Source organism: Cataglyphis hispanica, chromosome 12, assembly GCF_021464435.1.
Source record: "Cataglyphis hispanica isolate Lineage 1 chromosome 12, ULB_Chis1_1.0, whole genome shotgun sequence".
In the NCBI taxonomy this organism is placed as follows: Eukaryota; Metazoa; Arthropoda; class Insecta; order Hymenoptera; family Formicidae; genus Cataglyphis; species Cataglyphis hispanica.
In genome coordinates, this window is record NC_065965.1 from 6516447 (window position 1) to 6541235 (window position 24789).

The 24789-nt window shown below is 29.1% G+C and overlaps 4 protein-coding genes across 7 annotated transcripts; 2 read left to right on the top strand and 2 right to left on the bottom strand.

The window, feature by feature from the left end:
• The first annotated feature begins 1200 nt into the window (after positions 1-1200).
• Positions 1201-5511, top strand: LOC126853441 (condensin complex subunit 3). Its single transcript, XM_050599203.1, has 7 exons — positions 1201-1953; positions 2166-2956; positions 3030-3564; positions 3712-4008; positions 4121-4480; positions 4563-5072; positions 5169-5511. Exons 1-7 carry the CDS (start codon positions 1672-1674, stop codon positions 5280-5282), a joined length of 2889 nt encoding a protein of 962 aa, XP_050455160.1. The 5' UTR covers positions 1201-1671; the 3' UTR covers positions 5283-5511.
• A 683-nt stretch (positions 5512-6194) lies between these two features.
• On the top strand, positions 6195-9021 carry LOC126853489 (transcription initiation factor TFIID subunit 8). The gene is made up of 5 exons (XM_050599296.1): positions 6195-6633; positions 7286-7572; positions 7827-7977; positions 8086-8229; positions 8341-9021. The coding sequence occupies exons 1-5, from the start codon at positions 6504-6506 to the stop codon at positions 8505-8507; spliced, it is 879 nt and encodes a 292-aa protein (XP_050455253.1). The 5' UTR covers positions 6195-6503; the 3' UTR covers positions 8508-9021.
• A 1002-nt stretch (positions 9022-10023) lies between these two features.
• Positions 10024-20411, bottom strand: LOC126853438 (vinculin). Of its 4 annotated transcripts, XM_050599198.1 has the most exons (18): positions 20150-20411; positions 18816-18923; positions 18542-18687; positions 18182-18458; positions 17882-18082; positions 17556-17796; positions 17211-17443; positions 16253-16619; positions 15647-16075; positions 15194-15285; positions 15011-15104; positions 14407-14448; positions 13935-14006; positions 12671-12795; positions 12214-12453; positions 12017-12107; positions 11751-11786; positions 10503-11386 (listed from the first exon to the last, which is right to left on the bottom strand). In XM_050599198.1, exons 1-18 carry the CDS (start codon positions 20204-20206, stop codon positions 11334-11336), a joined length of 2904 nt encoding a protein of 967 aa, XP_050455155.1. In that variant the 5' UTR covers positions 20207-20411; the 3' UTR covers positions 10503-11333. The 4 variants fall into 4 exon arrangements, with proteins under 4 accessions (XP_050455153.1, XP_050455154.1, XP_050455156.1 ...); XM_050599196.1 differs by lacking the exons at positions 10503-11386; positions 11751-11786 and adding an exon at positions 10024-10496; XM_050599197.1 differs by lacking the exons at positions 10503-11386; positions 11751-11786; positions 13935-14006 and adding an exon at positions 10024-10496 and having other exon boundaries at positions 20150-20410.
• A 406-nt stretch (positions 20412-20817) lies between these two features.
• Positions 20818-24613, bottom strand: LOC126853445 (nucleolar protein 14 homolog). The gene is made up of 5 exons (XM_050599222.1): positions 22652-24613; positions 22402-22531; positions 21973-22140; positions 21399-21886; positions 20818-21225 (listed from the first exon to the last, which is right to left on the bottom strand). Exons 1-5 carry the CDS (start codon positions 24382-24384, stop codon positions 20979-20981), a joined length of 2766 nt encoding a protein of 921 aa, XP_050455179.1. The 5' UTR covers positions 24385-24613; the 3' UTR covers positions 20818-20978.
• Positions 24614-24789: the final 176 nt, after the last annotated feature.

A 24789-nucleotide genomic window follows, 5' to 3' on the forward strand; every position in this document is an offset into this window, starting at 1 on the left:
CCATTTACCTTATCTTTCCACTTTAACTTTCCTATTGAATAGATTAAAAAAAAAAATTGTGCGTCATTCTTGCAACTGTAATAAGAACAAACGCGTGACGAGCTCATATATTATTATTAATCGTTACTTTTTTTGTTGTATTTTTGTAATTATTATTATCGTTGCTGAGATAAAGATATATCCAAGAATAATTAGAAATTTTATGATAACTAGAGAGTAATCAATAAACTGTTCAAATATTTTGCAAATAAAACTATACGTTTTTCGAGGAAATATCTGCGACTTATAAATGTATAAAAAATATAATATATGGATAAAGATATTATACGATGTATTTAAATCTTGGTTCTTAATTTATTGTTGTATGAAATATTTATTTATATCGCCCTGTATCTCGCATAAATTGTTTAGAAATTTGAAAGTATCCAATATTAGATGTAAATATACTAAAATGATAAGACATCACGCGCAGCTAATAAAACATTAATAAATCCATAATATTTCTCTCCATTTTTTATTCATAATTATGTATTTAGCACGGACATGCATCAATCAGCCTGTTTTATCGTGACATTGAAAAATGAATCTGACCATATAATTCGGCTGGCTCGAAAATGGATCTAGTTGACGCTACTGTACGAGCTGAAAAAAGCGTCTTTCGAAAAACGGCGGAATGGTCTCTCTCAGGCTTCTCTGATTTGCTGATCGTAAATGTTGGTAAACGTGGGGTGCACTCCGTTTGACACTATTTTCGCTGCGAAGTGCAAAATTCTTCGCAGAATGATCCATTTCGTTTCGATGCGAAAATAGCGCCAAGTGGAGCGCACTAACGCACCTGAATAAATCAGGCAAAATGGCGATTCAGGATTCAGTCAAGGATTGTTGTCAGTGCTTCGATGTATGCTCAAATAATTTAAAAACAATAGTGAATGTGACACATTCCAATAACAGAATGCAAACAGCGCGTTTTTATTTGCGGTTTATATATATATATATATATATATATATATATATATATATATATATATAAATTTATTTTCTTTAATTATATATTTTTAGTTATTATACAAAAACAAAACAAAAATTTTAATATTCTAAAATATCTGAAAAAATATTATATTTGAGATTAACAAATCTCATTGAGTTCGAAATATGAAAATTTATAAATCTTATAATAGATTCTTATTTACTTACATCATACATTCGACATAATTCTTATACCAATTTTACTTGTCATTTACAATGAAATAATATTGGTATAAACAGTCCTCATTTTACAGACTGAATAGAATTTTAAAAAAGTACACATTTGAATGAATTTTTTTAGATGGCGGATATAATTCGCGCGGTATTCGCTAATCGATTATAACTTCAACATCATGGAGCGCTATCATCTTGACATTTGTTTGAAAATTTAACGGTCAGTGATGTCCAATGGGAATATTTTGCCCACCACTGATGACACTTGTAGCGGATCACGTGACACGCGCTTGACAGACACGTATAAATGGGACGCTTTTGGGTTCGATATATGTTTCTAATGTGTTTCTTCGTATTACTATATTAATGACTTGAAAATATTTATTTTGAGCGCTACATCGAGCACACATATTATTAATTTGTATATAGTAAATATATTGACTTTTCCAAAAACATCTCATTTTTTTCTCCATGATGGGAGTTAACAATACCATACATTTTGATAACATATATACATTACTGAGTCATCTGAATTTTACGCTACTACGCACGCGTGAAAAATTTTGTTACGGCTGTTCAGTCAGGCCAGTTCAGGCTTTCATAGAATATTTAGTGATCGCAATTTTTAATATTAAAAGAACAAATATGGTTTCAGCGATCAAGAAGGAAATGAAAAATATATTTTGCAAAGCGCAATACAATAAGATTGATCATCCACAGTATATGAAGAAATTGAAAAAATTATATGAGAGAGTAAGTTCGAATAACATCGTGTTCTTTTTCGAATATTTTGATTTTGTTCTCTTTTTTAAATAGCTTTATAGTATTTTCTAGTAATTTATAACATTTCAAGATTAAATCAACTAATTATCTGTACAATAATTTGAAATAATTTTTTTATTTGTGTATTTATCTTATTATAACTTAAGTCTTGTGTCAATGTTTTATGACTCTTTTATTTTCAGACCGATTTAGATACATTCTGGAAATATTTTATCTCATTTTTAAAAGTGCCTCTCACAATGGCACAACAACATCTGCGTGTTATAAATACGTTAGAGTTTTGTGCCAAATTTATAGTAAGCTTCTATTCTACTGCAGAGAACGAAACCACAATGTCTCCATTTGTCAACAATTTATTCAAATTTCTTTTATCGCATCACAGTGCTAAAGATAAAGCAGTGAGATTTCGCATATGTTACTTCCTAAACATACTTTTCAATTCCATGAGCGATGATGCTTTCATCGATGATAATCTATGTGATCAAATTACAATCAGTATGATGGATCGATTGTTGGATAAGTCGTTTAAAGTCAGAGCGCAGGCTGTTTTTGCTCTGCACAGATTGCAAGATCCAGCAGATGACCAATGTCCTGTAATAAAAATGTATATATTTCATCTATCTAAAGATCCAAGTGCTGAAGTTCGCAAGGCAGTCCTTTCTTGCATGGGTAAAAACCAAAAGACCTTACAAGCTGTATTGACAAGAACACGAGATATCGATGATACTGTGCGTAAGATGGCATTTGAATTTATCAGTAAAATCACAGTGCGTTCTTTGACTATTGAACAAAGAGAACGCTTGTTAAAGAATGGTCTCAAAGACAGATCTGAGAATGTCAGAAAATGTGTAAGCAATGTTTTGTTACCAACATGGCTACGATGCTACAAGGGAGAGTATTTAAATCTTGTACTCGCTCTCGATGCTGGTATAGGAACAGAAACTGCCACCTTAGCTTTACAGGTTCTATTTAAGTGAGTATATAAAGAAGTAAATTGTAAAAATATCAATGATTGAAACAAAATTTTATATTAAATATTTTTGCAGAGATGCTAATCCAAAAAATTTATTGGAGCAACTGCCAATAGATAAAGACACAAGACTAATTCCACTGACAAATATATCGAACGAAAATGTTTTGTATTGGAAATGTGTAATAAAACATCTTCAGAGTCTTTCATGTATGGAAGAATTAGAATTAATTATTCCGGAATTATCGGGATTTTGTACATATATACGTGATTATATGACTCTCATATCTTCCAAGTCATATGAAGTATGGGAAAAAGAGTGCCATAAATTTATTCTATTGCAACTCTTTGAGATATCCACAACTTATGATCTCGCTGACGAAGTAGGCAGGAAGAATCTGAACGAATTAATAGTAGAAACTCTAATGAGCGATCATTGTTGTAATAAAATAATTGAATGTATAGTAAACCATTTGATAAAAGTGATGCCAGATGCAAACAACATGTTGAATGTTGTTGCCAACGTTATTAGCGAAACCAGACTACCTTCAAACGAAAATTTAGATACTCAACAAATTACTATAGAGCAGCAACAAGAAAAAGACATGCAAGTGAGTATTAGAATCTAGTTGTTAATCTAATTGTTAATCATATAATGTAGATGAGAAAAATATTAGGCATACAGTTCTGCATTCTAGAATTTAATTATTAATTTAATTACTATCTAGACCCTTTTACTTTTTTTAATTTGATTCTAGAAAGCAAGATTAAAGGTTGATATATTAGAGCTCGAAGAGGAATTATATCAAGCAATCAAGGAAGAGAATTTTTTACAAGCTGATAGTCTAAAAGACAAGATTAAGGTCTTAAAAGAAGAAATAAACCAATTATCTAAGATCCAAGAAGCTGTAATAATCGACGATATGCGCGAGGAAAAAAATGATTCCATCACTATGGTGAAATGCCTCAACATCTTGTACATTGCAATGCAATCCATTCGTGAATTAACACCCACACTCAAGAGTTTGATGTCTCTTGTTTTAAGTAGTCTCGACGTAAGCATATATTAAGTTATATATACTATGTGTGTATATAATTATAATATTTTAAGTTTTTTATGCAATTACTTACTACTATTTATCACATTTTAATTTTACTTTGTTTTAGCATCCCGATGATAATGTGCATGTATTAGCGTTAAAAGTATTAAGTATTTATTGTGTTTTGGACATAAAGTTAGCTAAAAAACATATAATGGTATTTTTCTACCAATTTTCTTTCGAACACGAGAATCAAGAAATTTGGATAGTTGCTTTGAAGGCAATATTCGATCTCTTGCTTATATATGGATTGGAATATTTTGAAAATTTGCAAGTCCAAGAAGAGAGTTCTTTGCAGAATAGATCTGAAAAGAGTCGTTTGCTTTACACACACGAAGATAGCATCATTTCTATAAATAAACGGATTGAAATAGAAAAGGGCCCTTGCAATTTCATCAAAATCTTAATGGGATTGCTGAACAATGCGGTAAATCTGGCTAATATCTTTTTGAATTCTGCAATAATCAAGTAAGATTTACTGTAACATAATTATTTTTAAAAATTTACAGAATCAAGATATGCGCACAATTGCTACAGAAGGATTCTGTAAACTGCTGTTAAATCAACGAATTAGTAGCAGTAGTCTCATATCGCGCTTGATAATTCTAGGCTATAATAAAGCCAATGTTGATGATATTTATCTTCGACAATGCTTGAGTGTTTTTTTCGAGCATTTTATCGTACGTGTACCCGAAGCACAAGAAATACTCGAAAACGCCTATTTTCCAACACTGCGAGCTCTTTGCGATGCACCGGATGTTAGTCCACTACGAGAGATCGATACGTATCACGTTTCAAAATTTATACTGAATTTAACAAGGCGAGGACATCAAAAAACTGGCAATCAAACGTTTTACACGCACAACAATCTTGCATTTGCTATGTTAGCCGACATTCTAAATCCGGAAAGCAACATAGATAAGGAGACTCTTATTAAATCTTTAACGAATTTATATCTTCAAGAGGATGCTCCGTCGAAACAAAATTTGCAAGAAGCCATTGAGAATGTTACAAAAATGGTATATAAACTCTTTATATTTTTATTTTAAATTTTTAATGTAATTGATAAATTAATATGATATATTAATTGTAATTTGATATATTTTATGATATAGGTGAAGGATTCTGATAAACGATTGCTAAAATATATTCAGCAATTCAAACAAAAATTAGAAAATTCTGAAACAATGGAGATGGTGGTAGAATGTGAAAATGACAGTGCTGACTAAATATATCATATAAAATTTTATATATCTGTATAAATAATATATATTTTTGTATTTGCTCCATTCCTGGATTTTTAAAAAAATTAAAAATAAAAACAGAAAGCACATTATTAGTTCTTAAAATGCAATTTACATATACTCTTGTATTTATATAAGATATTTGTTCTTTTTTTTCCCCCTGTCAGATGTTACTCTATTTTGACTACACTGATTTCTATATAGAAGTGCATAAGGATAGACTATAGATATGGACTGGCAATATGCATATACATACCCAGATAGCCAAATTTGTCGAAAGCAGATCAAGTTTTATAAAGTACATTAATCCTCATATATTATTATAACATAAATCGTAAGATCGAGAGATTAAAATAATCAAAAGTTGTTATTTAGCAATAGTTTAATTAATAATTAATTCTCGCATTTTAGGAAAATTTAATACAACGCACAAAATATATTTAACTTTCTAAAATTGTTAGGGGAATTATATTGTCTATAAAAATTAATAATCGAAAAACCATTGTAACCAAATGATATTTTAATTTTTATCTCAATCGCTTCGATCTTGCAATAATGAATGATCGTGCTTACTGAAAAAAAAAAAGGCGAAGAAGCTTGTTCTTCGAAAAAAAGCTTTAAGAGAAGCGTATTTATTATCGTGTGTTTATTTTCAAAAATCTTGTAGTATTAAAGTCCATGGTGCTTGTTTTTTTACTTTTTCACTTGCTTACGATCTTAAAGCCCGTATCACACGGTATCATACTATATTAAAGATGAGATTGAAAATTTAAGATTGAAATTTGACCAATCAGAACAATGAATTTTAATTCCTTTTGTTTTGATTAGTCAAATTCCAGTATTTATGTTTAATCTTCAACTTTTAATTTTTAATATGTAGTACGTAGTCTGATATGTCCAGTCTCTTATTAAGCTACGTTTAGAAACGTCACCCATGTACATACGAGCATCTATCTTTGTTTACTCGAAGTTGAACAAAGATAAAATATCGCTCGTATATATGCAAGTGATTTCCGAACGCAGCCATTAGAAGATCTCTAATCGAAATAAATAAATCTCTGCGCCTTTTGACAATCGAACGTATTATTTCACTTCGAATAGATTTTCGAATGCAATCCAATGAGGCTTCGATAAGAATTTGAAATTCAGTCATGATGTAATATCTATAATATCTATAATAATTTACATGATTCATTCAATATCAAAATGGATACACAAAGTATCAACACTCGAAGAAAAATCTTGAATCAAGTGGTTTGCAGCATTTTAGTGGAATGCGGCTACGACACGTGTGAGAAACAAACAGTGGAAACTCTCACCGAAATGTTACAGTCATGTGAGAGATTTAAAAAAAAATTTAATTTCTAACTAACCTATCATATATCCTTTGCTCCCAAGAATAATGGCACAAGAAAAGAGGAAGTTGATTCTCTTTGAAGAAAAAAATAAATAAAACAATGTACAAACTCCACTTTTTATATTTTTTAATATAATATATTTTATAATATATTTATTAATTATATCCAATAATTATATCATATTTAGTTTAACAACGGCAAATGAGCTTTTAAACATTAAGATAATTTGTAATTGAAATATATATTATTGGATTCCTATTGATGTTCAAAACTTGTCCGCAAATATTCTGACAATTACATAAACATTTTAACTTATATTTGATATTCTATCTCAAGCAATGTATGATTAAATGTGTCAAATAATTAAAATTATTAGAAAACAAATAGCATTTTAAAAAACTGTGTGCATATCCCTAATTGTATACACTGTAAAAATATTAAACATTATAGATTAATAAATATGATAGATTAGTCCATTGAGTTAAATTTTAAATAAAAATCTAAAATATCTACATTTCTTTCGCAACTTTCCATACTTTTTCTTAACTTGAATTTTTTAGAGATTTTTGTAAATTTATTTTGTTTTATATGTACACAAAATATTTATTATACTTTTCTCACTAATTACAGTTATTGTGGAAACTGGAGCTTCAGCAAGAAATTATTGTGAACTGTCTGGGAGAACAGAACCTCTCATAGCAGATGTGATATTGGCATTGATCAATATGGGCATAAAAATAGATAACATAGAGACTTATGCAAAGAGACAAAACAGGACAATTTTACCATCACTTCAACAACAAACACAAGCCAAACATTTGAATATCTTGCAAGCTGGTGTTAAGCAAAGCCATCCATCACATATACCAAATTATTTACCATCTTTTCCTGATCCACATGCATATATCAGAACTCCAGTGAGTATTTATTAATTATAATTATTATATTTATCATACATCTTATTTCGTTGCAAAATTGCATATACCAAATTATTTATCACATTTTCCTGATCTACATGCGTATATCAGAACTCTAGTGAGTATTTATTAATTATAATTATTATACTTATCATACATACTTTTTATTTCATTGCAAAATAATATAATTAATAATTGAAACAAATATTGCATATAATACATACAGATTTCATTTAATAATGGAAATATTACAGACGCATAAGCAACCAGTAACAGAATATGAAGCGATAAGAGAAAAAGTGGCAACACAGAAACGGGATATTGAAAGAGCTTTAACAAGATTCATTGCTAAAACTGGAGAAACACATAGTTTATTTCTCACAGAGGATAACAGCATGTTTCCTTGTAAGCTACTTCTCCCTTATATGAAATTAATAGAAGTTTATTTTATTATGAATTAATATATATGTACAAGAGTATTTTACATGTATCTTACATGTATGTTACTTTTAGTAATATCTTGTAAACCGCAATTTCCGAGTTATATCTCTGCTCTTCTACCTCAAGATCAAATATTTGAACCAGATACAGATTTTCAATTTGAACCAAATCCAGTGAAAAAGAAAAAAGAGCAAGAAGGCAAAGAGACAGAGGAAGGTATAAGAATCTTTTGTAATATACGTCATTTGTAATATACATAGTGAAAGATATTGAAAATAAATATACACGTCAAAACTAATGTAATATGATATGAACTTGTGTTTCTAGGGAATCAAACACAAAATGAAAATGTAGAACAAAATGGTGAAACTACTACTCAGCAAGATGTTATAGATAATCCATATTTAAGACCAGGAAAGATTCCTAAAAATAAAATCCCAGGTACAACAACACCTGGGCAACAATCTGTTAAAAGAGAACCAATCGAATCTTGAGTATTGTATTATATAATGTAATACATAATAATATAGACGTCTAGTATATAATATGATGTATATATATGTATGTATATTTTTTTATATTTAATCTGTATATTACATAAAGCATATGGAACAAAAAGTAAGAGTACAAATTGTGTATATATACATAGTAAAAGTTATTTTTATTATAAATATGGGGTTACACAAAAGTATTTTGAGATACATTATTATCTGAAAATTAATATGTAACATTCCATATCGACAATTTTCAAAATTTGTCCACACTATGTTATATATGTATATTAGAAAATCACTATTGAAATATATAATTAGATTTATTTTCTGTTACATAGCAATATTGCTTAGGTCAATATTGCACAGATTAGCACCTTATAAAAAATATGAGAATGTAAAACCAAAGGTATATTAAAATTGGTATTATAATCAGTGCATACAATTTATATATATAAAAATAGATTTTCCATTGTATTATTGCAGTTTACAGCAGCAAGCGTCTAAGTTTACTTTGTCTGAAATAATTTATAATTTTGAAAGGATATATAAATATCTGATGGATAAAACTGCTTTTTTTAGAAGAAAAACATACAGTATTGTGATGAATGATAATACATTCACAGAAAAATGCATCTACATATAATTAATGCTATCAAAACTTTATATTTCTTAAAAAGTGTTTAAGAGATTGAATTTTATAAATCCAAATTTATTTATAAATTTATAATTTTTTGAACATATTTATACTAATATTAAAGATAATTCAGATTATATAAACTTAGATAACTCCACTGTATGCATAGAGCCGTTTAATATGTATAGCAATTTTAAGTATGATTACATTCATATTTATTTTGTAAAAATATAATATTTTAATTCCGTATATATATATTTGAAGATTTATTGGACAGTATTTTAATTCGGATAAGGAAAGAGATTAATATAAATTTTATATATATAATTTTATATATATATATATAATTGCACTCTACTATGATTATATGTTATTATAGTCATATATATATATATATATATATATATATATATATATATATATATATATATATAAAATTATTGTTATTATAATAATATAATCGAATGAAAAGTTTTTGACATAATAAAAATAAAAAATTAAAAAAAACACTGGTTCAAAATTATTTTTAAAAATCGAAATTCGAAATTTCTCCATCTTTGTGTGATGCCTCAAATTTTTCATCCGATCCTCATATCATTCTTAATGTATATGTAGCATAAATAATGTTTTCCATCTGAAATAATAAACTACGAGATCAAAGATTAGTTTTCACTCTATACTGTATACTTATAATTATAAAATTAAAAATTTTATTATGCTGGATTATTGCATTAAACATTATAGAAAGTAAGTTAATTGAATGCTATAAAAATCATAAACAATGATGACATAAATATTTATTATTGCTGCTTATCTACTTGAAAAGACGTGTGCGTTTTATAATACGTGATCACTCATATTGCTTCCTTCTATGAAAACATCTTCATAAAAAAATCTTTATTAAATAAGCAAAAAATAGATTATATAAAACAAACAAAAAATAAATCAATAAATCAACTTTAAAATATATGAAGCAACAATATGCAACACGAATAATTAGTACTTCCTTGCGAAATTTATATATATTGTTAATGTATTCTTAATATGTTAAAATTATAGAAAAATTTCAACTAATATATATATATATATATATATATATATATATATATATATATATATATATATATATATATGAACACGAAGCAAAATCTTGCACCTGCTCCTCATACTTTCATCTATTATCGTTTAATATTGATACCATGCCTGACGACGCACCCAGCGCAGTTTCATACCAGAAGCAGTGCGAATCTTTATGCTAGCACATTCTGCTGCACGCACGGTTTCTTTCACACTTTGCATGAGATTTTGAGCGTTTCCGACAAGCATGTCCGTTGCTTCTTGGTCTTCTTCCGTACCTGTGTGTACATATTACAAAAGCAACTATCAGATTTAGATAAAAGAAAAATAATTCTTTGATACATCAATATACTTGTTAATACATATATATTTTTCTTAAAATTTTTCTAAAACTAATTGTTAATAGATTTGTAGAATTATATTTCTAATATGACTTGTAAATATGTACTAAAAAGCAATCCTGTCAAATATAATAGATGAATAATAGATAATTGTGCAAATGTAATTTTATTCTAAACTACTTGATAGTTATGTTAGAATCTGTTGTATCATAATTCCTTCTAATGAATACTTTATTAAGTGTTGAAGAATGAAAAAAGCTTCTCATTTATTATAAAATGTGTGATTTGTGTAATCTACATGCAATGTACAATTAATTACTGCTCAAATCAGGAAACTAGATGCATATAATATAAATATCTAGAATGTGCATGTTTACTGTGCATCTAGCAATTACATTAAAAGAAAGTTCTTCATAATGACTATGGCTCAAAACTTTTGTAGACAAGTTAAATAAATGGAATGCTTTGTAAAAATCATGTGTAGGTATAGTGAATATATGCAAATGCTAGTAATTATATAAAAAGTACATGCATGGATGAAAATGAAAACACATTTCGGAGCAGAGACTGATGATTGCTTGAAGGAAATTTTTATGAATCATTTGAAAAAATTCAAATGTCTGCTTACCATAATATATACAAATGATAAATCATAAATTGCACAAATGTGGCAATCAATAATAATGAAATATGTATTAGATTGAAATACACGATATACTGATATTTAGCATATAGAAAATATGGACAGTACTACTATATTGAATAATTTGCTATCTAAAAATTGGCTATAAATTTTATAATCCACTTACTGCAGCCAATCAATTCATCTACACCACGATGAGCAGACGTATACCAACGCGGCACATACCATTCAAAGTTCAAATAAAATATCAAAATCATTAGCCTATTGTTCATAAAGATTGCTAAATTAATGAATTGTATTTTGACATATATAAATATAAACTATGTATATAACATTTTCTAGTATTTCAACATTGGATAACAGTATTTTACTTTCTTGCATTCCTCTTTAAGGAAAAAATAGGAATCACATGCATTTTTATGCAGTGTATATCGCGCTGTGTAAAAATCAATCAATTACAAATCTTTAAAAAAACGAAATAAATATTATCAAAAGAGAAAGAGAGCTAAAGAGACAATAACATTAAGTACAAGTTGCAACTTCTTTACCATAAAGCATCAGCTCTTCCCAGGTCGGGAGTGTCTCTATATGTAAAGGATTTAATTTTTTTCATTAATACAGTAGTTCTCACACACGTTTCTGTTAAGCAATGTTTTGTTGGAAGATTATATCATCCCAAAGAAAGAGAAAGTTATAGATTATTAAGATTTATAGATATTTCTTAATAATTAACTAGCTTGGCAGAGTCACGATCTTTTCTTTCGGATAACCGATATATGAATATATATGGAGGTAAAGGATATATAAACAGTACCTTGTGCTCCGAGCATAGTGGCTTTTACTGTAGACAGTATCTTCAATTGTGTTCCGATAGTGGGTATACGCTCGCAAACTTGAAGAAGATTCTGAAGAAACCATTGAGTAAATATAAGATTAGATTCTTTACATACAACTCTATAACAAACAAAAATTATTTTAAATATTTGTAGATACAATAATATTTGCACATACCGTACGAATACGTTTGTCAGTGCACTCTCTGGCGAGTTCTTTCGCGAGACGAGTCACTTCTTGAGAAGCTTCCGCAATTGCTTTGGCGCACGCAATGAGATCTCGTTTATTACCACCTTCACCTCTGACCAGTCCCGACAATCTTCCCATTAATATAGCCATCTTCTTCGCCGCAGCAATAATCTCATTATCCTTGCTCGACCATTGTCGTACTTCTTGATGTAAACCATGGGCAGCCATCTATACAACAAATTTGTGTTTAATTTTTTTGCGATTTGTATACATATATATCAGGGTGTTTACTCAAATCTTGTAAAAAAAATTCCATGAGAATTCCTCTGATTTTTTCAAATTCAAAAGAAATCCTGAGGATTCCAGGTTTTCTATGTTTTTTTTTCAAGGTAGTAGACTTGGTATATAATAGATACAAATCAAGTGCACAACATTTTTTTCTTACCATTATCGGTTGATTAGGTTGAGGAGCGTGCATAAACATTTCTTCCTCGTCGTCTGTCTCGGGAGGAGGAGGCCTTGGAGGAGGAATATCGCCTCCTGGTAAAGGCGGGCGAGGAGGTGCCACTTCTGTATACACAAAAAAATATATCTCAATAAAATTTAATAATACAATATTCCCTTTTTTCCATTGAATGCAGAAAATCTAGAACAACCTGTTATAAACAATCACAACCAAAAAACTTTGTTAAAAAAAAATTGATTACACTGTATGTGCATTATTTCGATATATGCAATAAATCTTCTTGTAAACAATCGCAATTAATGTATAAGATGAATATAAGCAAATTGTTGTAAATGTACTTTACAATCTTTACAATAATAATGATATTATTTATTAAGGATGATAAAACGGTTATTTTGTACACATGTTCAGTCTGATGAATATTATTGAAGAAAAAAAATGTAGAGTATAAGTTGGTATAAAAATATATAAACATGTTTAGATAATTACCATCATTAATATTATAATCTGGCAATCCATGCAGCATTAAAAACAGAAATGCATCACATTAAAATATGAGACAAATTGGACATATTATAGGACATGCTTCTACATGCATGTAATTAAATATTGAGTTAGAAGTTAGAGTATCATATTTCTTGGATATAAAAATCAATATACCTATCAATAATTGATACTTTATGTCAATAAGCTATTATTAATCGTTTTTTTTTTATATCATCATTATAATAAATATCAACTATACGAAGGTAGAATAACTTAAAAATTAATGTACTTAATGATTAAATTTGTTTTAATGCTATTAATGTTATTTGTAACATGATATAATAACTATGAATCACTGATATTATTGAGATATTATTATAAAAAGTAGCATGTATGAATGTATGAATGATTGAGCAAAATGCAGCTTGATTTATTAAATAAAAGATAGAAATTTATATTAAAAATATATCACAGATTTTTATATAAATATAATAAAACTTGTATCATATTATATTTTTATATTACAAATAATGCTATATCCTTTTTCTACACTTGGCCATGTTATATATAACATTATAATCATATTTGTAATATTTTTTTGAGTACAGTGCGAGCTTTATCTTCAACCACTGCATGCTTTATAACAGGAATAAATAAACATTAAGAAAAATGAAAAAAAAAAAAAAAATAAAATATATATATATATATATATATATATATATTATCATTTATGACCCAAGAGAATTTTATAGATTACCTCCGTCGTGAATTGATTTTTCTAACTCGTTGTCAGAGGCCAGTTCTTGATATAAAAGATCGGGATTCTCTACTAATTAAAATATAATTTATTTTACAATCTGACATTTCAATAAACCGAAGTTTTTTTTATCATCATTATTCTGATCTGCATTTTACATATGATAAAAATGAACGCGAGAGAATATTAATGCAATGGATTTTATGAATTGTAATATAGCCTGTTATGTATAGCTTTTCTTCATAAATAAATTTTCTAATTTAAAAAAATGTCATAAATCAGAAAAAGATAGCAAGATTATATAATACTTATTATATTACATATTTGTTTCTATAATACTATAGACTTGTTAAATTATATTAATATATATTCAGAGTCTTCATCAAATTTTTTTATATAATTTTAAAATGTATCTCTGTAAAATAATATGACAAATCATCATGCATTTATTATTTCATGCTGTAAAAGATACCTTTAGTTTTGGAGTAATTATATTTGATTGGAATTTGTTCATCTGTAAAAGATACATTAGATATACTTTCGTTAATATACTATATAGATTGATATTACATCATATTTTCCAAAATGTAATATTTTATATAATCAAGTCTTATCTATAACTATGAAAATGTTTTGAAAACTTATATCTAAATAATAATTATTGCTTAACAATGATCTAATTTAATATAATGATGCATAATTTAGCAAATAAAAATTTGATAGTTAATATAAAATAAATATTTTATAATGCAAGCATTCTATTTCATTTACACATCTATGTATTTTATAAATAGCATATGCAAAAACACAAAGTTTTTATTAGTGATAAATTATGATAATGATAATATATATCCTAATCTATCTTTCGTCTTATAACAAATGTAGAAATTAGAGAATTATGTAACAAAATAAAAACAAGTAATAAAGAAGTATTAACATCATAAATTAACCATCATGTTTTAATTGCATTGGTTAATTATAAAAAAGAATCTGAAGAATATAATATAATTCCTAATGTTTCCATATCTTTAAAGATTATTTCTTATTTTTAGAAATATTCTATATTAAAGACTCACCATCATTAATATGTAACTGTGACATTTCCAATGGTGGCACCAAATCCGGTCGAATTATAATGGCTTTACGAACTTGCCCGACGTTGGCTAATAGCTAAGAAAACATAGTATTAATAAAAATGCATATTATATTATATGTTATAATAACTTCTACAAGATATGCTATTAAATTAATATACATACTGCGCAATTACTTTCTCTCCAGCGTGATACTGCAGAGCTGTCATTGATGTTCATCGCCACTAATTTAGCATCCTGAACCATTGGAGCAACACCTTTAATTAAATATAACACAATTGATTAATGAAATATCTCGAGAAAAATATTATTTTCTTAGAATTGAATATCTAATTGTAAATTTTACTTTTTATTAGTTTTAAATTTTAGTTTTAATTTGCAATAAATTGAAATCAGATGCATGTATGATAAAATATTTTTTATCTATATATTATTCATTGTAATTCGTTAATTAATTTACAAGAAATATAGTTCTTATTTTCATACATGTAATATATATGTATATATATATATATATATATATATATATATATATATATATATATATATATAAATAATTACATTAAGATAACAAAAAAAATTTTTAAATATACTAATATATTTAAATTATGCACTCACTGTTTTGAAGAACATCGGTAGCATGATTTACTCTTTGTATGAAGGCAGGGTCTTCGCTATTGTCGCTTTCTTGTTTCGCTACAAGTATAACTCGATTCGCGAGACGTGCGATAGACGCCGTGTTGTCGACCATCTTTTGCGGGAGCGCTTTGGCAATAGCCTCATCGCAAAGAAACAAATGTTTCTGCATCTGTTCCTCGGATGTTCTGATAAAATCGCCGCTATCGGTCGCCTCGTCGCACAATGCTCGCGCTCTCTGCATCGTCTCTGCATATTGCTGTCGTAAATTTTCAAAGTGCTCATCCGCGGCTTTGCTGTCTGGATAAGTCATGCGAATTCGTCCGGCGTTGATCAATTGCGGTGTCAGAGATTCCACTTGCGAGGCACTGGCAGCTAAAGCTTCGGCCAGTTTCTTATTCCCTCCGCTTCCTGTAATAATTCTCTTTAAAAAAAATTCTCTTCAAAAAAAAGAAAAATGAAAGAAAAGAGACAACAAATATTTCTTTAAAAGAAAGTGTCTTTAACAACTATTTTGAATTTTTTATCTTTTAAAGAATCAAAATGAGATGTGTATCTTTTTTTTTATGCGACAAAAAAAATACATACCGCCAGCCGCGACCATTCTTGCCGTCTTTGCCGCTCTATTCGAGAATGTCTGCAGCGTGCGTGTCTTATCGTTGAAGTTTTGATCCCGTCCAGGTGTGCCCGTAGGTGCTAAAACGGCGTCTGTGAATTGTTTCAGAGGTGTTGTAATATCGATGAAATCCTCGACGACGCGAGACACGACGGCCTGTTGTATCCTGTTTTTCAATTCATAGAGTTTATGAGACAGCTGGCGGGCGATTTCCAGAGCAAGTGGAGTATTGCCCTGACCATGGGCGCAAAGATCGGCAAGCTGATGCGATAAGTTGTCCACCTCGTCGCACAATTGCAAAATCTCCGCCTTATGTATACCTGGCAAACCCTCGGCCACCTATTTTTTCAAACACAAAATTATCGATGGTAGCAAAAATTGCGAAGCCTTTAAGGAAAATAATTGATATACAACAGAGCGCCACAGGCATCGCGAATTTTTTCTCGATAAAAAGAATCTTTGATAATCTAGACTCGACATTATGTAAATAGAATTAATTTTAGCAGGAACTTTAAACATTCGCTAAGCTCAAATTAAAATTCTGCTAAATAAATACCATTTGAATTGTTAAATAATGAATAAGAGAGAATTAAAGACACTGTTAATCCAAGCCATTGGACAAAATGCGCGGTGCTTAAAACGCTTCACGTAGCTTATTTGTCTATAATATTGATAATAGACATTATACATATTGTGAGAACATAACGAAAAGTATATTTACGCACTCACATTTGCTATAGGTTGCTCATTCTTTCTATGCGCAGCATTGAAGATATTAAGCATTATAGAGTGAAGATGTGACTGATTTTTGAAATATCATACAAAAGAAATCGATGATAATAACGCGCTATGATATATATATTATTGAACCATATATATGATAAATGTTTAATGACTAAAAGAAAATTATAAGAGTTGATTATATCATACCTTCTTTCCTTCGTGTATTATTAAAGCTATAGCCCTTTTACCAAGTCCCTTATCATCGTGATGTGGATTCAGAAGCCACTTATTCGCTTGTTCTAATCGACCCGCTACTGTGTGTGCCGTCTGTGCGGTTCCCGATTTATCTGCTGCCACTAAAGCGGATGCTACCGAGCCGCGAAGTTCGTTCAATTTCTCTTTAATACCGCGGGCTAAGGCTTCCGCTTGAGGTGTAGTGCCTTTATACATAGATATGATTTATATTTTTTATGCGGGTACCGATATATATATATAACATTTTTATAAAACACAATTGATGTGACATAACATTTATTTAGCTATAATAATTACCTTTTTCGTTTTGACGCAATTCGCAAAGGGCATCGGTCATAGTGACAATCTGGGAAGCCAGTTTAGAAATAGGTTCCGCTTGCGATGGAGATAGATAACGTTCTGCTAAACGCGACGCTTGTTCTATTATTTGACGAAGGCTCTTTTCTCCTACGCCACCTCTTAGAGCCTGTCCATCGTCTAACCAATCATAAGCTGCTCGTATCCTGGATTCTATAGCACTCTGAGCCTTCTTCAGCACCTAATAACAATAAAATTATTATATATTATGTCATACTTTACTGTTTCAATAAACTGCAATCAATCAAAAAGACAGAACAACTAACAGTCAATTGATCTGCATCCCACTCCTCTTCATCATATGTAGTCAATTGCAACACTCGAATAATTTCATTCAATTCATCAGACATTCTGCCAGACAAGTAGTTGCGATTTTCTGCTGCCTCATCCGCACCTTTTCCACCTTGTGAAATAATATGGATGAAAATTTTCATGGAACAGATCAGAATAGGAGCAAGTGTTTTGACCTATAAATCAACAATATTAAACAGTTTTATATGACATGTTAAGTCAAACATTGTTAAACATGTGGTATTTTAGTATTTATCACATTATGTTATATTTACTTGGTCTAAGCAGCGCACTAATATCTCTCTGTGAACCTGATGCGTTAGCTCCTTCTCGCGAGCGCTCACTTCTCTTGAAACCTTGCTGAGACATGGACTTAAATTCTTAAGAAAATGTACTAGATCCTCCATTGTTTCAATAACTTCAGTAACAGCAAGATAATCTAATACACGTTTGCATTCTCGTATAATCTTTCGCACTTCACTCTCATCAAAACAGAGAAGCAAGGAACTAGTGCCTTGCAAAATACCACGTGATCCCTCTATAAGTTTTTTCCTTAAATGAAAAATACGCCATAAGTTTGTTACAAATATCAAATTTATACAAGTAATTTCATGTAAAAGTTTCATAAATCGCACCTAGCAGGTCCAGAATATGGATCCTGTTTCAGCATCGCCGACGCTTCCTCCAAAAGACGAGAAGCACCTTCAACACGTTGTAGTGCCGCAGGCATGTCTTGTTTAAGCAATGCATCATCAGATGAGTTTATTGTTTCCTTTCCGACCTGTAAATTAAAATAGAGACATATAGTATAATAAAATGCAAAATTAAATATAAAATAATTTTTATTAAAAAAAATAAAAAGTTAAATAATATTTTTAATCCATGTTTTTATTTTATATAAAAACTCACTTTCACAAGATTGGTCACAGCCATACTAACGGCCTGCACAGGCCGTTCCAAATCTGGCATTGCATTTCCATCTTCAGCTTCTTCATGTAAAATAACAAGTCTTGAAACCTGTAGAAGATACAAGAATTATTAATAAAATATTTGATAAGTATTTTGATCCAAGTAATTTAAAGGAGTATACAGGATATTTCTCTAATCTTAAATTATATATGTATAAATTTCTATAAGTAAAAGTTCTATAACTTATGCAGCCAAAAATAATTTGTAACTTCTAATACAATATTTGTTAAATAATATCTCAAGTTTATAATATTTTTTGGAGTTATATCATGTATACCATTTTGACAGTTTAATTTCCACAACTCAAATCTTTTAAATTATTTTTTTAATTTTTCCAATTTTCAATTAATATGTAATGAAAATAAAATTTTTATTATTTTTATTTCGTTAATTTAGTCATTGCAATAATAATGTTTACTCAGATTAAGAGAGAATTACTCAGATACAGAAAAAATGACAATATTTTTAAATTTATATATGTATCCTGTACTGAGTTATATATATAATTAGATATTTATAGTAATATATATATTTAATATATATTTCTCTGAAATAAATGACAAAAATATATATGTATTTAAATTAAGCGTATCGAAATATGAAATGACAGCTGGTTCATTAATATCATAGTATGCGTGAATGTGTGGGATGTTCACACCAACATGTCCTTTTTTGGAGATGTTGGACTAATAATGCGGGGAACATCTTTCTGTATACGTATGCATCACAGCTAAAGAGATTGAGTTTCATTTCAGAAATTATAATACTGCCTGAAAGATGGATTTAGTAGCCCTGTCCTATATGCAGAGTATGATGTCATGGTTCTATATAAAGCATTCTAGAGATGAAATGAGAGGGTTACTTTGTAACTTTGACTTCCATGATAAATATGTATCCACTCTGTGGCTACATGAATTTTTATCGCAAGATGACAATTAAAGATGATAATTTTTATAAGAAACAAATAGGGAGAACGTTAAAACGATCAAGCGTTAAATAAATAAAAAAATACGAGCCGTAATACATTTGTCATACAAATATAAAACGATAGTTTATTTTATAATTGACAGGTATTATTTGTTTATTTAACAAGACAAATATATATATATTTCGAATATATCTCAATGTGTATCTATATTTTTTGAATTGGAGTTTTCCAAATTTTCCAAAGAAAGATCCGGCTGATTGAAAATTCAAAGATGAATTTTCCGATCGAAACAGTTTGAAGACGAAAACAGATGAAAAATAACGCGTATTTTTGACATTTTAATTACCTGCTGAGCTACTGGTTCGAGAATACTCTCGATAGTTTTGGTATGGAAGACAGGCATTTTAATCTCTTCTTATTACAATGTAAAACAACAAGGGAAAAGAAAGAGTGTCGTTGCACCAAATCGCGAAAAATAACTCAAGTAACAACTAAAGACTTCAGGATGAATAATTAGGTAACACCCATCACAGGAAACACGATCTGGCACGATCTGTCAACTGCCAACTGCCAACTGCCGTCAATCTCTTCCTCTTCCTCTTCCAGTCTCCAGTCCCGACGTCTCAACCAAAAGACAGACGAATAAGCGCGAAGACGAAAACAGTGCTGTAGTTTGCACATTTGTACCCTTTCGTAAGATCTTATTACTAAAATCTTTTCGTTTTTACATTAAAAATTCTACCTATTACGGAATGTTATGTTCTGCGAAAATCGCGATTTTGGAAAAGAGATTAAAGACACAAATATGTAAATATAAATTCGAAATGAATAGCATATTTAAGGATGTTTTGGTTGTATATAATAGTAGCAAAAAAACTGTCTAAATTTTAAAAAAACATTTCTTACGTTTATAATGTTGGAAAAATCAAATAAATAAATTCAGATTAGAAAAAGACATAGTAAAGTGTACGAAATTTTCATGTTTTTGTCAATGTTTTGATATATGACACATCATTCTTAAATTTTTTCATATTATATATTCATATTACATTGTTTATGTACATAACATTTATTGCATTATATCTCCCAGTACAGCAATACATTCTTTTCTTTTTTCCTGTATATACACGTTAAAAAATGTGCATATAAAATATTTCATCATATTTTCATATTTCCTATTTTTTCTTTCTCATCTTTTTTATTTCATTCTGCTGTACCGCAGCATCGCCGAAAATTTCCTTTACTTTGCGTTTGCGTTCAGCATCGCTCTTAATCTGTTGCGCGATCTGTACTTTAGTTAAAAAGTCTCGATCCCTTCTTATCTCGCGAATAGCGCCCTTGAACTCTCTTTTGCACTTGTGCAGCAGTTTCTCTCTTTCCGCTTTTTCTTTCGACATCGGTCTATGGTGCTTTCCGTCATATCTGCAATAAAATATTAAAATAATATCATATATAATATACACTAAATAACATCTTGATAACAAATCTTTAATATACATTATTCTAGAAAGTATACATTATAAAAAAACTAAATTTTTTAAATAAATTTAGAGTTTAAAATTAATAAATTAAATAAAAATGTATAAAATAATTACACTGTCATTATTTTAGGCTCGTATGTCCTTAGAGGTTTCGGCCTTTTCTTCTCGAGTACCATATACTCCAATTTCTTGCTTTGTAAAAGTTTGAGGTCCTTCCTTAATTGTTTTATGTGACTTCTTATGTTTTGTGGATAGTTTTTGAATTTATTTATCTTTAACAATTTATGGATAGGCTCAAATATTGAATATACCGCTTCTAGTTCTTGAAGCTGATTTTTGAATTCTATAACCAGATTTATTGCAGTCAATAAAGCTTTTATTCTGAATTCATCATCTAATTCTTCATAGACTAAATCACTTGCAAACATATTTGCTCCATTTGGATCAATTGTAATTTCAGTTTTATCGATCACTAGAATTTTACATGTTGTTTTGAATGGTGGTATAATTTTCACTTTTTGTGTCAACTCTGTCGCTGTGTATATAATTCCTCGTAAAAAATTTATTACTGAAGGTGCGAATCGTTTGCTTAATACTGTATACTGTAAATTTCAAAAACGTTTAAAATAACATACAACTCTTCAATTTTATGTTATAATAACGATTGTAAAAAATTAGCTATAATTACCTCTAAAATAAGCGTACATATAAAAAGACCTTTTGAAATATCACTTCGATATTTCTTGATATGGGCTCTTAGTAATATTTCTGACATAAATACTAAGCAAGGAGTGACAATAGGATGTCTGAAGTCCGACGTTGGAAATAGTAAAGATACTATTTTAAATAATATAAGCTGAAACCAATAAAAACACACATATATATATGTGTGTGTGTGTGTATGTAGGAGTGGTGTGGATAGCTCATATAAAAAGATATAATATATAATGTAAATATTTTTTGTAATACACAATTTTTTAGCCATAAATATTATACAAATATATAGTAGTATATCATAGATATGTTAATTTTTTAAAAATTTGTTCAATATATAATATATAGAAAAAAAAAGAAAAAATAAGGGAGAATTAAAGATATTTTATATATAAATTCTTACCGTATCCATGCCAGGATATCTCTTTTTATTTTTTGCAAATTTATCATATTTCTCTTTTAGTATTTCTTCTACACAATTTTTGGTATTTGTTGGATTTAAATGTGCTAGATCATAAAGATAAGGACACAACCTAGAATAAAAATTATATATAAATAATAAGTTATATTATATATATATATATATATATAAAATATATAATATATATATGTAATGTACTTGAAATTAGTAAGAGAATAAATTATTTGTTTACCTGTCAAAGATTTGAAAGCATTTAACTAGATCATCAGCATTTTCTGTGGAAGCGCAATTATTTATATGTTGTAGCAAATATACAAATAGATCGAACATTTTTTCTTTGTTTTTGCCGTTTAATGTCCAATGATTACATTTTACAATACGATCTATGATGACTGATTGATAATCTGCGTTATGATTTTCTAACAATTTTTGTAATTCCTCAAAATTCTCTGGTGCATTATATGTGTAAGGCAACTCTTCTCGTGCCTTCTCCATAATTTCTTTTCGTCTTAAAAGATCATTTCTTATTTCCTGTTTTTTATCTTTATCAGATAAATTCGGTATAGATGTACTATTATTGTTCTGTTTCAATATTGATTTGGGGCAGTTTTGATTCAATTGATTTGTCTGTGTAATCTGACCTTTGATCAAGTTATTAGCAAATTTAACATGTTTTTCAATGGTTTTATCTTCTTCATCTTCACTAGATGTGTCAGATACTTTTAAATCTAACAAACTATCTTCAGACTCTTCAATATCTGATTCTTCAATTTCTTTGTTATTCAGATCTATTTCAGCTTCATTTTTATCATTAGATGATTCTGAACATGTTCTTTCCCGATTTTTACTATCATCCTCTTTTGTCTTTATTTTATTTTTTTCAGCAATGTTCTTTGGTTTATTTCTCTTTTGTTCATCATTAATATCATTGTCATTAATTTCAGTGTTATCAACACTACTATCTTCATTGTTGATACAATTCGCATTATTGGCAACTGAATTAATGTCATTATCATCAGTATCATCAACAACAGCTTCCATCATGAAACCATCATCAAGATCATCGGCAGATTTATGTTTATACTTATTACTAGTATCAGATACAAATCCTTTCATTCTCGCCAATCTGTCAGCTTCAAGCTCTTCTAATCTTTTCTTCTCTTCTTGAATAATTTCTTCTTCTAATTTCAATTTATCAGATGGATTACCTCTTGCTTCAAATATTAATTGTCGTACAGCAGTATCATAAGCATCAGCTTTTACTGTCTCACTATCATCTTTCCCGGATTTCTTAGAAGCAGAGATAATAGGCAATAGATCTCTCCATTCAGAATCAAGTTTTTCTGTCAGATCTAATGTTTGCTCACGTATCTTCTGTTTCTCCGCCTTACGTTTCTTTGATTCCGCAATGAGCTGATCAATTAGATCTTTTCTGGATAATGCCGAGTTTGGTTTCGATAGAACTCCACCACCAAAATGGGCTTCCTCTACAAAATTTCTATCTAATTTGCCACTATTTTCATTATCGCTATATTCGTCGTCGCTTTTGGGATCATCAAATTTCTCAATCTCTTCAAGAGTCTGACCTCTGTGTGTCAATACTTCATCGTCATTTAAATTGAAGATATTCTTCTTCTTATGCATTTTCATGCGTTCCATGGCAAATCTTGCCATCGCTTTATCTTCCATACTCATGGTGGAACTTTTCTCACCAATACGTTTATCCAGAAAAACATTGTCCTTATTTTTCAAGTTATACTCTTGAAGTAAACTCCGTTTACGCTTGTTAATAGCTTTTGATCTCGATACTCCTGGAAGTCCACGATCATTCTTATTCCTACAACCCAAAACATTCTGTTTGTCTCGATTAATACGCACTTCGAACGGATTTAATTGTTTTTTGCTCTTCTGAGCTCGTTTTTGTTGCGCGAACTCGGATAAGTTCTTTTTCTTAATTTTAACCATTTTATATAACAAACGCTTTGCGCAAACAACAATAATAAATTATACTAATTTTTATCAGTAGATCTGCGTAGATCAATTTAATCTTGGATATTATTTATTTTTTATCTTTGTGGCACAGCACATGTATATTAATTATAGCGATATAACCTCCAATGATTAACGATAACGAAAACACATGGCAACGGGCATCGTTCGAGGTTCGAGTGAAAAATAACAACTTCATGTCGCTGCATGCCTACTGCCAACTTAACAGAGACCGATCGCAGCTAATTTCACTCTATATCTAGTCTAGTTACATTCATTGAGTTCTAAAGCCCAATTTATTATAGGGTTTTTGGAATCCATATTTTTTATTGGATTTCAAACTTTTATAGATCGAATGCGATGTAAATTCTCCATTAGATC

Excerpts from the sequence above, each read along its gene's own strand:
- LOC126853445 (XM_050599222.1), bottom strand. The coding sequence starts at position 24,384 with ATGGTTAAAATTAAGAAAAAGAACTTATCCGAGTTCGCGCAACAAAAA. Across the intron at positions 22,532-22,651 it reads TGCTTTCAAATCTTTGACAG|GTTGTGTCCTTATCTTTATG; the intron begins GTAAACAAATAA and ends TTTTTATTCTAG. Across the intron at positions 22,141-22,401 it reads GATATCCTGGCATGGATACG|CTTATATTATTTAAAATAGT; the intron begins GTAAGAATTTAT and ends TATTGGTTTCAG.
- LOC126853489 (XM_050599296.1), top strand. The coding sequence starts at position 6,504 with ATGGATACACAAAGTATCAACACTCGAAGAAAAATCTTGAATCAAGTG. Across the intron at positions 7,573-7,826 it reads ATGCATATATCAGAACTCCA|ACGCATAAGCAACCAGTAAC; the intron begins GTGAGTATTTAT and ends GAAATATTACAG. Across the intron at positions 7,978-8,085 it reads GGATAACAGCATGTTTCCTT|TAATATCTTGTAAACCGCAA; the intron begins GTAAGCTACTTC and ends TGTTACTTTTAG.
- LOC126853438 (XM_050599196.1), bottom strand. The coding sequence starts at position 20,206 with ATGCCTGTCTTCCATACCAAAACTATCGAGAGTATTCTCGAACCAGTA. Across the intron at positions 16,076-16,252 it reads AAGAATGGTCGCGGCTGGCG|GAAGCGGAGGGAATAAGAAA; the intron begins GTATGTATTTTT and ends GAATTATTACAG. Across the intron at positions 12,108-12,213 it reads CTGACAAACGTATTCGTACG|AATCTTCTTCAAGTTTGCGA; the intron begins GTATGTGCAAAT and ends TGGTTTCTTCAG.
- LOC126853441 (XM_050599203.1), top strand. The coding sequence starts at position 1,672 with ATGATGGGAGTTAACAATACCATACATTTTGATAACATATATACATTA. Across the intron at positions 3,565-3,711 it reads AACAAGAAAAAGACATGCAA|AAAGCAAGATTAAAGGTTGA; the intron begins GTGAGTATTAGA and ends ATTTGATTCTAG. Across the intron at positions 4,481-4,562 it reads TGGGATTGCTGAACAATGCG|AATCAAGATATGCGCACAAT; the intron begins GTAAATCTGGCT and ends AAAAATTTACAG.